The sequence below is a fragment of the Phoenix dactylifera genome, unplaced genomic scaffold (assembly GCF_009389715.1).
Source record: "Phoenix dactylifera cultivar Barhee BC4 unplaced genomic scaffold, palm_55x_up_171113_PBpolish2nd_filt_p 001398F, whole genome shotgun sequence".
Taxonomy (NCBI): Eukaryota; Viridiplantae; Streptophyta; class Magnoliopsida; order Arecales; family Arecaceae; genus Phoenix; species Phoenix dactylifera.
In genome coordinates, this window is record NW_024068720.1 from 91,460 (window position 1) to 104,912 (window position 13,453).

The 13,453-nt window shown below is 38.6% G+C and overlaps 1 protein-coding gene across 1 annotated transcript; it reads right to left on the reverse strand.

The window, feature by feature from the left end:
• Nucleotides 1-331: 331 nt before the first annotated feature.
• On the reverse strand, nucleotides 332-9,816 carry LOC120108571. The gene is made up of 3 exons (XM_039122210.1): nucleotides 9,111-9,816; nucleotides 2,161-2,247; nucleotides 332-1,971 (listed from the first exon to the last, which is right to left on the reverse strand). Exons 1-3 carry the CDS (start codon nucleotides 9,453-9,455, stop codon nucleotides 649-651), a joined length of 1,755 nt encoding a protein of 584 aa, XP_038978138.1. The 5' UTR covers nucleotides 9,456-9,816; the 3' UTR covers nucleotides 332-648.
• Nucleotides 9,817-13,453: the final 3,637 nt, after the last annotated feature.

The window sequence follows — 13,453 nt, forward strand, 5'->3', positions numbered from 1 at the left end:
TATTTTGTATGTTTTCCAGAAAAAGAATTAGAGGAATTAACTTTACTAAAAAATAGATATAATATTTAGACCACCACAAGGAAGCTCAAAAGAAAGTGATCAACAAACGTTGCAGTAAATGAGTGTTTTATGTTGCATAATTGCTTTTTGTTGCGATGGGGACTCAGCAATCATTAATTCCTGAACAACTACGGACACCTAATATGTCAAGTAATGGCAGAGGCACTACACAGAATGGACCGAGAAACAAAAACGGGTCGCAAATTTGAGATAGCAACCTCATCAAAGCAAAACAATTAAAACACAGCCTAGATGGCACTTGGAAAATAGGTGACAATGCACTGTTAAACTTAATCCTGAGCATTTACACAGACTATTACCCCAAATATAAACTTAACAAAGTTCTCAGTATAATCTTCACTCACAGTTCAGATGATCAGGAATATTAAATTCCACATGAGAAATTTCTGGTTACTCAACAATTTAAAAAGATGAGTATATCTGATCTCAGAAAAAAATATACAGGAGAGATGCTTATCCTTGCCACATAAGACCCTAATTAATGTATCAGTATATTGCAGATAATTTTGTAACCGAGAAGAGAGTTAAAATAGAACCGGACCCAAGAGATGTTTGAAGATCATAAAACTATACCGGTGGTAAGCTACTCCATGTGGCTTCGAAGTCATAGAGCAGCGTGACAGGATCGAGTTCCGGTTGCCCTGGTTCTTTTGCACCCTCTGCTACCATCTCCTCCTCTAAAAAGGCTAAAATGCTACCCAACCGAGAGTCTCCTAAACCCTGATTGCACCCAGAAACCAGTGAGTCAGATGGCTGTACATCTTTTAGCTGGGAATCTACTCCCTGAGCATTTTCCGGAATACTTTGAGCTGCTGGGTTCTCCCATCCGCAGTCAAAGCCTAATGAATTCAGGTTGGTCACTTCTGGTGCGGAATGACCACAGATATCCACATCCTGACTTACATTTGTCTCAGAAACAAATTGACTGAAGGGCTGGGGTTGTGAAGAAACCATAAGTGGCTGTTGCACATCTGGGGTGGCCTCTCTGCTGTTACTGTCAAAGACTCCTAGTTCAGATGCCACGCTAGCAAGCATATCCTGCCAACTTTTCGTGTCATCATTTACTAGAGTCATGGTCGGGCACGGGGAACTCTGTGATCTTACTGGCACACATTGAGATTTCTGCAGTGCAGTTTTGTACATCTGATTCACGCTATCATCCACTGATGTTACTGGTGGGCACTGAGATATCTGAGAAGTTACTGGTGCAGAATGGGAGCTCTGTGGCAGTGTCCCTGGTGGGCGTTGAGACCTGTGTGATGTCACTGGAGGGCACTGAGTTCTCCTCGAAGTGACCGGTGTGAAATGATATCCCTGTAGCACATTTCTCTGCAACTGATTATTATTCAAAGCACTGCATGGTAGTCGGTTCTCATTCAAGCTCATAGGACCAGATCGAGCTGTCCCAACCCTTTTAAATCTTGTCTGGGAATACACTGACTGAGCGGTCAAAGCACCAGCAACACGATTCTGTCTTTGTATGCATTGTGTTCTGGGATTTAATGGGTGGGATTTAGATGCATGATGACCAGGCCTCTGACCAAGATAAGAGAGAGGTGCTGAATTCTGGTGGTGTATTCGGTTAGCTGGATCTGGAGTGGCACATCTAGTGGCTGAGCAAGGCCGGAGGGGATTTGATCTGGATAACGGAATGGATAGCGAAGATGTGTTGGAACGACATGGTGGTACTGAGTTTTGAAAGGATGGCAACATGGAAAGTGTTGTATCAAGAAGCTTCTGTGGCTCAAAAGTAGTGCTCTTTTGTTTGAAGGACTGCCGCAGTGCTTTCCACCTTCCATCTTTATCCGTAGAATGACAATGATCAGTGCTTGCAATACCATTGCCCCAATAGATACATGGGGCAGGAGAATCACAGACATAACAGTGGCACTGCATTTACTGAGTCATAATCAATTGATTGGACAGATAGAAGGCATATTAGAAACAAGTACCGACCAGTTACATGAACAATACCCAAGGAAAAGCCATGATTTTTCAAGTCTCTGGAAAATCAATGGAAAAGCCAAAAATTTTCAAGGAAAAGAATATAAAGTGTATAAATAGCAACATAACACTTACCAATTTGCAATGCTTTTCATGTCGTGTGGTGCTAAAAGGGAAGTTAGCACATAGATGCCGTGGATGAGGGAAATCCCTGCAAGCCAACTGCAAAAGGATGACAAAATTTGTTCACAAGTTATACCCAGATGCTTGCCAACAAATCATAATTGCTTCTACATTTAAGAATCATTATCTGAAGGTGTATCTATTGTTTTATATGGTCATCATCAATAAATATTCAAAAACATACAATGAGGGGAAAACAAACTGCAGCAATCTGTTCTACAAATGCAAAGAACAGATCCAAGCTTGAGCTTTCGAACAATCATCATGATTGAGCATCAAGGAACATAATTCAAGTACAAAGTCAGTCACATATTTATGAGCACCTGGACAGGATAAGCATCGATTATGTGGAAATTATGTTATCAAGATAAAATTCTTATATACTGACAAATGATTCTCATAATAAAAGAGCATACAACCAAAAAAAAACTGATGCAGGATCAATGAAGCAACCATGTTGGATCAGCCGATTTTGGGGTGGCCTATAATTTAGTCATGAAGTCAAAATCTAGTATCAATTATGTTATTAATAGCTCGTTTTGTTATGCTTTAGTTATGTGTTATTAATATCGATATGTCTCTTGCTATTTTTATGCTTATCAATTACGGTTCATACATGCTGCCTTTCAGAGTTTGTAAAAGTATTTATTTATTTGTCCTTTAGGATAGTTGTAAGCATTAATGAGTGGGATTGTCGGGTCATCTTGTATCTATATGAATTGATATGCAGCAGGGAAAGAAATATAGTGAAGAATTTGGAATGAAATTTGTGTTAAAATTTCTTTAAATTCAGTGGTGGATTCTACTTGTTCTCTCTCTTTTCCTATTTGCTGCTTCTTTATCTCCTTCGATTTTAGGTATCAATTGGCATCAGAGTATTAGTTCAATCTCTTAATCTACTTAAAATCATGGTCCACAACAATGACGAGCGAGACGAACTCCTTTCAGACCATGAAGAGTTACCACATTAAGATGAAGAACACTTGGCTAGAATAGAACGAAGGATAGATGAAGGTCACAAAGAAGTAACCAATCAATTCAAAGAAGTAGCCAATTAGTTCAAAGAACAAGAAAAAGGGTTTGAGCAACTTCAACCTATGCTTGCTCAACTGATGAGAACTATAACTTATTCAAATGAAAGGCCATCATACACTGAAGTTATTCCTCCACTGAAGTTATTCCTCCATCACAGTATCAAGATCAAACTCAAGGGCGGGGCACCAGTTAAAGCCAAAGTTAGGAATTCACCTCAAAAGCCTCCTAATGTGGTGATATCTCATACTCCTAATTCTCCTTCAAGACTCTTGCATGCCATCCTCCAACTCTTGACCACACAATTGCAAGATCTAAGTATGCAATGAATTCATCAATCATAATGGTGAATCATGCGGAGACATTCAAGTCTAAGAAAAGATATCTAAGATTGGTCGTGAGGATTTATGCTTTGATCCCTTAAAGGTTTTAATCGAAAAGGGATAGTTATATTCAATGAGTGGTCTTACTTTCTCCTTACCTCACTTATTCAAAGATTATGAAGATCCCTACTTGCGAGTAGTATATACAGGCTCATCATTTGTGATTACTGCACCCTTGTTTGATTCAACCAAAATCTTATGGAAGAAAATATTGCAAGAATTTATTGAAATAATATTAAAAACTACATCAATCGTGGCGAAAGATGTTCAATGCAAGGTGTAAGAAGGAAAGACTAAGTGCAGCAGAGCAAAAGACATTTATAGTGGTCCTGATCATAGGCCAAGCTTGGGCACAAAAAATGTCAAATTTTACATAGGCCCGGCCCAAAGCTCAATTAAAAATTAATAGAGTTTAGGCCCGAGGCCCGGCCTATAATCAGCTCTAATTTATAGGCCTACACAATCAAATTCTTAACAAAGCTTTCAACTCATGGATAAGTTCCATACAATGGAAGCCTCTAGTGCAGAAGCAATGGAGCAACAATGTTAGATCAGCCCATTTTGGTTCAGACCACTTTGGAGTAGCCTATAATTCAATCATTATCAAAATCTAGTATTTATTTATGCTACTAACAGCAAGTAGTTATTATGCTAATAATAGTTAGTGGTTATTTTGCATTAGTTATGTGTTATTAATATTGAACGTGTGTTAGTGCTTCTAAGCTGATTAATTATGGTTCATGCCTTTTAGAGCTCGTAAAAGTATTTATTTATTTATCTTTTAGAAAGTTGTAACTTTGAACTGAAATTTGTGTTTTTCTTTTTCTTGATTTTAGTGGTGGATTCTACTTGTTATTTCTCCTTCCTAATTGCTTCTCCTTCATCTATATCTCTTTCCTCTCTTTTGCTTAACTCCTTACTATTTCCGGTGTTAAAAATACCTGAATCATTATACCAAAAGGGCCATTATATTGTTTATTTTCTTTACTCAAACTTTTCCTCTCTTTTACAATAAGATATCTAAATAAATTCACAAATTGGGGAAATGAAAGGAAGGGGGGATGAGGGTGTTTTGAGGCTCGCCCTGTGAATTTACTACCAACTTACATTTTGTCTTTGTCAACTAAAATATATTTAATCCATCGCAATGCATGAGCGTGTAGGGAATAGATACACCTGAGTACAGAAACAAGCAGCACGTAAAATGGCAGTTAAATAGAGGACTGGGAGTGAGGTCCCAAAAAAGAATTAACACCATTTTGTCCAATTAAAACATATTTTAATTCAATTTGTCCTTGAAATACAATGACCATCCTCATAAGATACGCATAAGAAGCTCTCCATATTCAACATCCTATTGCTCTCCAATCTAAACTCATCTATCACACAGCTAAAACATATGTACTAGTTAAATGATAATATACAAATGAATATGCTGTGCTGATCCTTAACGTAAATATTTAAGTTAAAATGTCAATTATAACATAAATTTCACATGTGCATGCCACTTTTAATATAAATATATAGAAGCTACTTTGCAGAAAGAATGTCTCTTAGAAGAAACAGTTCTACATCACTTAAAATTCAATTGCATCGCTCTAAGCAGTTGCTTAATTCATGAACAGAGTAGAATGATAGATGGATGCCAACCCACTCGGACAGCATCAATTTTATAGGATTTAGGCTAGGAAGAAACTCGGGGGGTTTCTTGAAGATGTCTATTGGAAGAATGATAAACAAAATATGTGAAAAGATAATAGATTAAACAAGAAACCTCTCGCACAACTTAAGTCCATTTACTTGGCCATTGTAATCTTGGATTAGATTGGACACTTGAAGATAAAATCCTATTATTAAAAAAAGTACTCTTAAATAATTGACACACATATCGAGACACTTAGAAAATCATGTAAAGCATTTTGAACACCTTGACCCAAGATTTCATATCTAATCATATTTGTCTCAATATCAGTATATGCTAGTGATGGATTCTCTATTGGACTTGTTGCTTCCAATTGAAATCCAACCCAAGAGTTGTCCCCTTTGGACAGCAAAGAGAGGAGAGGGAGGGGGAGGGCGGAGGAGAGAGAGAGAATACAGTGCAGTTTTACAATCATAGATTTTGAATGTTGACTATTCAGTATAGCGACAAATACATACTAATACAAGGTACACAACCACAAAATACTAATCCAAGGTCTCTCTTAAACAATAAGATGAATAGCCACTTGTCCAAACTTGCCTCCACAGCAAACAACTTTCAAGAGAGAATGATCCATCCTGATGAGCTTAGTTGGCTAGTCTGAAGCTAAACACTTGGTTATTTCTACACCACCACCGGTAGAGTCCTAGAACTAGAAATCAATCCAAGACATAACTAAATCTTATAAAGCACATCCATCTAACAACTACGATAAAAATCCATACATCATTAAATATTAGATCCAAATGCAATTCATCAATTAACACACATTTGTTTACTGATGCTTAGTTTACCATATCTATTTTGGCTAAAAGTGAAGTTTATCCAAAGTGATCTTCTGCAATGAAGAGGGATAGAACATGTCAGAAATGGAGAGACCCTTGATCAGAAAATGGACTAGATGATCAGGGAATTAGGATGATTCATATAAAACAAACTGGCAAAGGGTGGGCTAGGACAAGCACCAAAGTGATCGGGAGTTGTTTCCAATGACTAAAGTCTTGGCTAATCTCAAACCATCCCAACCATTGCAGATCAGAACAATAAGATATTGGGACTTTAGGTGGGTCCAAGCCCTGGCACACGAAAAACATGTCTCTTAGTCCATCCTGGCAGATACAAATCACGAAGATGAATGAAATGGCTACACCATACCGACACTTGGGACATACTAGCATCCCAATAATTCACTAGGACACCATTTTTTTATCTTTTATCATGTTTGTTGGTTGAAAAGCATCAATGAGGCGCTATTGCAAGAGTTCCCATTAACTCTAGCACCACATAGATACCTCACAAACTAGTGTTATATGCATCATGTATTAAAAAAAAATGTTTTGAAAAAAATTTATGAAACAGGGACTATATTTTTGTCCGCTAAATGCCATATTACCATCTCAGCAATACTTCAAATTATTTTTTTATACTGATGAGTGAAGAAAATACATTTTGTCTCTATTCTGTTTAAGGAAAATGCTAAGAAGATTAACTTAAAATGTTGTCTTCTCTCTTCGAGATACTATAGGGAAGAAACTGGGAGAAAGAAGATGGTTAAAAGATTCCAAAGATAGGATGGTAACTCGATGTTCCTACATAAATCATTCTATAACTAATGACTAGCAGTAGCTAATGTGCATGGAAAGGTAAGACATGGAGATATGTCACTTCAATTAAAATCCAAGCACTTATTCAGCTCTATTCCTGTAGTTGTCTAAATACCAATGATATTCTTCTTGAAGGGAACAACAAATGCCCAATGTTAATCAGGTGAAATGACACATGAACACTTTTAAATATTCAATTTATTGAAAAATCAGATGTTTAGATACTCCAGGATACTCTTTGTACTTCAAGTCATTCAATTTTGGTATCATCTCCATTATATGTAAACTTTTAGCAGCGCTATGTAAAAGTTGTCATCTATGATTACACAACAAATACTTTATCAATTTCATAAAATCACAAAGCAATTGGTGCAATCAATTTTTCTTGTATCACGGATCCATGCTAGCGTTGCATGGACATGAATATGAGAATTGAATTTATGTACATATCCAGGTGTTAGACTTCGCAAGAGGGAAAAGAAAGATATCAACATACGTAGGATAAAATATATTTTTTATCCATTTATATATTATACCTTTAAACATTATTTATTTAAGTACTTAAAAAAAATATTTAAAAGATATTATTTGTTATGATCTTTCAATATGCATGTTTCGCATTCAAACTTTCTAACTAACTTAAGGATATAAATAAATTTTTTGCAAAGTTCCTTTAAAAGAAAAAAAATGCTCCTCACATCAAACTGAAGGGTCAAGCTAAATGTTGGAAGAATTCAACTCTCTGCCAATCTTTAGAAGTGAGCTTCATAAGTATCCAAGTATTTAATACATATCCGACACATATTTATAATACAAATTTTTGGAGCTAGATGCAAGTGTCCATTTAACATATCTCCATATATAGTCATGCATACATCGATATCATACAGACTTGTAGCCTTGTCCAACTTCTTGAAGATGCCTGTGTTGGATCCTTCTAGACACTTGCACCCTTTTCGCACCTCAGATTAACACTTTTACATGACTAGAGAGAGAACTATCAATTATTTTCATAGATGGATAAAGGTGCATGACCTCATTACGTTTGATGAAAATTGTGGCGGAACAGGTTAGACGCTACTTAATCATTACCTTATGACATATGGTTCCTTGAAGAAAACGAAACTAGATCATATAAAAACATAATTTAATTACAGGTGTTGTACTATAACAATTAGAATAACAATTAAATATATCAGATAGAATACACTTAACAATTAGAATAACAATTAAATCTATCAGATGGAATACACTAAGTTACCCATTGAATTGCTGGTTTTAGATTGAAGAAGATCGGCATATTAAATAGCTGATTAAATACATAAGCTTGTGTTCAAATGATTAAGCAGGCAAAGAGGCCTCTGAGCACTTAAGCAAATACATAGGGCAAAGCCATTTAAGTGACTGCATAAGTGCTTAAGCGGCCATTTATCATAATACTGTAAGGACAAAGTATATCTAAGAAAGGGGAATAGACATTTTCTGGAAGTCTCAGCACAGATCTACTTTAGTACACTTCCCCAAAAATTGCTCGATACTACGCTGGAAGTCAGCTTGCTCACTTCAGTGCAATGAAAATGAAACATTTGCCATAAAGTCTGACCACAAACTTAGTGCATTAAGTTCTTGGTCATGCTAGGCTTCTTTTAGCTTTCTCTGTAATGTGAGTTATCAAACAAACATTATGCATAAAAAAAACATGTCTTATACTACAGAAATATTTAAAGAAAAAGAAAAGCAACAATAACACATCAGAGCGCAAGTTGCTGCATAGTCATGGAAGCAGCAACAACACTCTTAGACCCCAACGAACAGTATTATCTCGCTTCATAAATGATAGACATGTACTTCTTGATTAGATAAAAATGATCAGAAAGGACAAAGATTAACCAAATCAGGGGAAATATTTATCTCCATCAGGACATTATTAACTATCACAGTGGCCATAGGAAAAGCCAGAAGCTTTCCAGAATATCAAAAAACATCAATTTCCATACCCTTTTCCACCACTTTGCTGACTACTAATAGGAAAAGGCGAAAGTAAACCTTAAGCATCAAAAATCCCCTCTATTTTGAAGGTAAATTAAAGTAGCAACATAATCGAAATCATCCAACTAGAAGTACACCAAAAAAACAAAAAAAAAAGATTTTAAGAAAGAAAGAAAGAAAGAAAAATTATACCTGCCCCTTCTCTCCAAGTATGAGCAGGTCATCCGACCCATGTCCCCCACTGCCCTTATCATCAACAACCGAGACCGGATTATCAGGATCAGAATCCAACACCAAGCAATCATCATCGGACTCATCACCCGCAGCACCCCTAGCCGGCCTCCACGACTCAGAATTCTGCGTCGGCTTCGCGGGAGGAACCGAAAACTCGTCAACCACCATGACATCATCGACATCTTCCGCCCCTATATCGTCACGATCGAGCAGGTCAGAGACCCAATCGAACGAATCCCATTTTTCCGGATAAAGATCCTCATCGTCAGAGCTAATCTCCACCACCGCTCGCTCCGATCCCATCGATTTCTAAACGGCAAAAACAACCAAAAGATTTAACGCCGACATCGTTCGATTTTGCTGCAAGAAGGCTCCATTCGAGCACCGACGAGATTGAAATTGGGGGGCTAACAGAGCATGGGAAGATATACTCCCCCCGAAACTCGATGGAGATTCCCTTTATGAGGATCTAACAGAGAGTCGAACAAAATATACGATTCTCGTGCTGTTTCGAGGCAAAGATGGGGAAGAAGACGCGATCGGCAAAGCGGAAGGAGAGGAAGAGAAAAAGAACGGAGGGGAAGTGAGATAAGTGAGGGTCGGGGGAGGTGCGGTCTTCGGGAAGTGGAGGAGGGTGTGGGAAAGCTGGCCAAAACTGCCTTGCCAGCGTCACCCCACCCCTACAAATTTTTTACTTTTTTTAATATAATTCCTAAAACAGATATCCCTATAATAACATTAAAAATTAAAAAGATCATGAAATATTCAGAGTAATTTCCCCCCTTTGGCTCGAATGGTCCCTGGTCACATAAATAGCTGTTGGGGGAAAAAATAGACCACCCCACACGTACAATTAAAACACCCAAATTTGACAACAAGCCTGAGCTCATCCAGGACTGCCGAGCTCATCCAGGCCGAGCTCATCCAGGCTGCCGAGCACAGAAGGCTGCCGAGACCAGAAGGCCGAGCACAGAAAGCTGCCGAGCTCAGAAGGCTGCCGAGCTCAGAAGGCCGAGCACAGAAGACCGAGCTGACCTCAGAAGGCCAAGCACAGAAGGCAAAGCACAGAAGGCCGAGCTGACCTCAGAAGGCCGACCTCGTCGTCTATATGCTGCGGCCATGCCCTGCAGCAGCCTTACCGCACCATGCTTTACTTGCCGGCCACGCCGCGACATATCAATCAGGGACCATACCCTGCTACGACTGTCAACACCTCACCACTCCCAAGAATGTACTGCACTGCACGCCACAAGCAAGCTCTTGCTGCACGCAACCTCCTTCCATGAGGGAAACGGGCCATCCACGGCAACTCATTACTTCTACGCCCACGTCCAATCGTGACGGTAACCCATTAATTCGCCCAGTCACATCACAGGTAACCCTGCCACTCTCCCTATAAAAGGGGAGCTTCTCCCTCTAAAAAGAGGGGAGGCTTCTTCCTCCCAAGGAAATTTTTCGGACTTCACATACAGTCCCTCTCTCTTCTCCAAAATTAAGCCCCCCCTCTGACTTAGGCATCGGAGGGCCGGCGCCGGAAAAGCCCGGCCACCGGCTTCTTGCAGGCCCCCCACAGAGGACGCCGCTCGCCGACGGACCGCCGCCCCCTTCCGATCCAGCGCCGGAGCTCCTCCTCCTCGGTTCGCGGCCGCCCCCGGGTCCAAATTCCAGCAACCAATAGCCATCCAGCCTGTAGTTTTATTTATCTCTCTAAATAACTGCTTAGTTGGGATAGAAGTGAAATTCAATCTTGTGTTGAGGAAAGAAGTAGTTGCTTCCGTGAACTTATGTTTTTTAGTTTTATTATATATATTTATATATATATATATATATTTATTTATTTATTTTTGAAAATTTTGGCGATGGCTCTCTACGAGACTTGCCGAATGTGGCCGGCGGATGATCTGGAAGGACGATTCGGTGGGGCATTGAATGATGCCGTGCTGATCTGAAATACGATTGATATTTAATTTATCTCGGTCGGGAGTCAACGATGAACCGAACGTTCAACACGGTAAATGTAGGCCAACAACGTTAGAAATAGAAATGGGCAAAACGAGAAAAAAAATGATAATTAATTTTTTTTACCCAAAAAAGAAATATAAAAAATAAATTTCCCCACTTTAGGACCATGGGCACGTTCTATTCACATGCGAGAGGTCGTAATAGTTGACATGGAGAGTCTTTCCTGCTTTTGCGAGGCCCGTCTGATGTATATGTGAGAATCCATTGATCGCAATGAACATTTTTTTTTAACATACTACTGTTGTTTCTTTTTTTTTTTTGCTTGAGCAAGAGTTGAATTAATTAAGATGTATTTTTTTAATGACATCAAATCAAAATCCGAACAAAAGATGAAGGGACTATGGGCAAAATTTTAGATTAATTGAGTATAAAAAATAGTGAATGAAAGAACCCATACACTTAAAAATATTAGTCATAAAAAATGGGCCAGAGTAGCTAGTCGAAAAGCTAAACCACCGCACAATTAGAACTGCTCATGGGCCAGATTTGGAAACAACAATATCAAATTGAAAATAGATCCAGCTCGAAATCCAACTAAAAATAAACATAGATTAGGCTCGAGGGCCGGCCCCACAATCAACTCTAAGCCTAATCTAGTCTTTGCATAGGATCAAGAATGCATGTAAAAAAACTTTAATGTACCGAGGAGGTTAGATCATGTTTTCTTTCGAGCTTCAAAAAATCATATATTTGAATCATTAATTACCTAGCTTCAACTAGCTATAAACATAACATAGGCTCAATGTCAATAAAAATCAACATCTCTATAAACATAAATAATGTTTTAATTGTATGTATTTTTTGATGGTGATAAAGATATCTTTGCTGCCTTTTCTGATGAATAAGAAACAGAATTCTTCAACAAAGTCAATAACATTACTCACTTGGACTGAAGGTATTGATGTGAAAGGATGGCTTCATCAGATATTACTTATACTATCTATGTTTGTAGGAGTAATGTGTAATAATATTATGTTAAATTGCAAAAAGAGACTATACATAATATTAATAAAATACAGGAATTTTAACTATAAAATCTGTATATTAACTTTTTTATTTGTCGAGAATGGTTCAAAAGGAAACACGCAAGTACAAATTTTAAAAATTGTTGAAAATTCCATGTTTCCTTTACGTCACCGGGCTTCTCCGTCCCAGAATCCTAGTCATAAAAATTGAGGATGCCAGGTCATCAAAGACTAGCAAGATGGACACGTCAATTCGACAGACAAATTTCGTCTCGTTCCAGTTCTACTTTTGGGCTCTCGCTCTCCTCTCTCCACCTTCGCAAATTTAATCCACGAAATCGTTGGTGTGGACAAAATGAAGAATTGACCAGGGATAAGAATAATGAAAAGGCCAGTGGAAGTCCTGGTAGAGATGTTGAATAAAGGAGCTTTTCCTATACCCCTGCCCACATCAAAGATCCAAAAAGAAATAACGCATGGAAACCTCAGTGAGTAATTTAGATATTTCAGGTACAAAAGAGCAAAATAATATAGCTAGTGCTATTATAATTTATGGAAATAGATGCTCAAGATTTCGAAAGCAAAAATTTACATGCAATATTAGAAAGTTAAAAAAGACTAATCCATGAGAGAGGGGTTTGGTCTCATATTATTACTATTTTTTTAAATGCAAGTTATATGCTAGTGTTTCATCATTCCAGCTGGTTTCTTGGGTGGTCAGAATTATCAATACAGGTGGTTTAGATTGAGAGGGTCGCCCCCCCTTTTTTTTTGCTTTTTCTAGAAAGCCACATGGGCACCCCTCTTAAATATAGGTTAAGAGCTCGATGTCCTCTCCAGATTAGCCATCTTGAAGAAAGTCCATCTCCTCCGAGTTTAGGTCTCAGACGAAATCGAACGAGAAGATTTCAGGAAAGGGAGCAAGGAGGAAGGATGGAAGATGGTGCCGAGCTCGAGCCCAAACTGAATCATAACGAGGGAGGAAGAATGTCTAGGGATAAAAGGGAAGAAAAGATGAGGAAAGAGAGAAAACGAGATGTCATTTGTTTCGTTTTTACCGGAGAGAGTGCTCTCCACTGCGACCATGGCTTTCGCCGAAGCAGCCACAGGGACCCCCTACCCCAACTGCTTCCCGAAGGTGGAGACTCTCAGCAACAAAGGATCCGCTGTGACGCCGGCCAAGAAGAAGAAGCGAGCGGCGGCGGGAGATAGAGGAAGCAGAAGAAGAAGAACAAGGCTTCGTTCCGTTCCACCCTAAGGCCGGGAAGAAGAACGCCGATCACAACCGAGAAGGTACAAGAAAGCTTCCCAGGG

Excerpts from the sequence above, each read along its gene's own strand:
- LOC120108571 (XM_039122210.1), bottom strand. The coding sequence starts at position 9,455 with ATGGGATCGGAGCGAGCGGTGGTGGAGATTAGCTCTGACGATGAGGAT. Across the intron at positions 2,248-9,110 it reads TACTTGGAGAGAAGGGGCAG|TTGGCTTGCAGGGATTTCCC; the intron begins GTATAATTTTTC and ends ATCCTTTTGCAG. Across the intron at positions 1,972-2,160 it reads ATGAAAAGCATTGCAAATTG|TGCCACTGTTATGTCTGTGA; the intron begins GTAAGTGTTATG and ends CAGTAAATGCAG.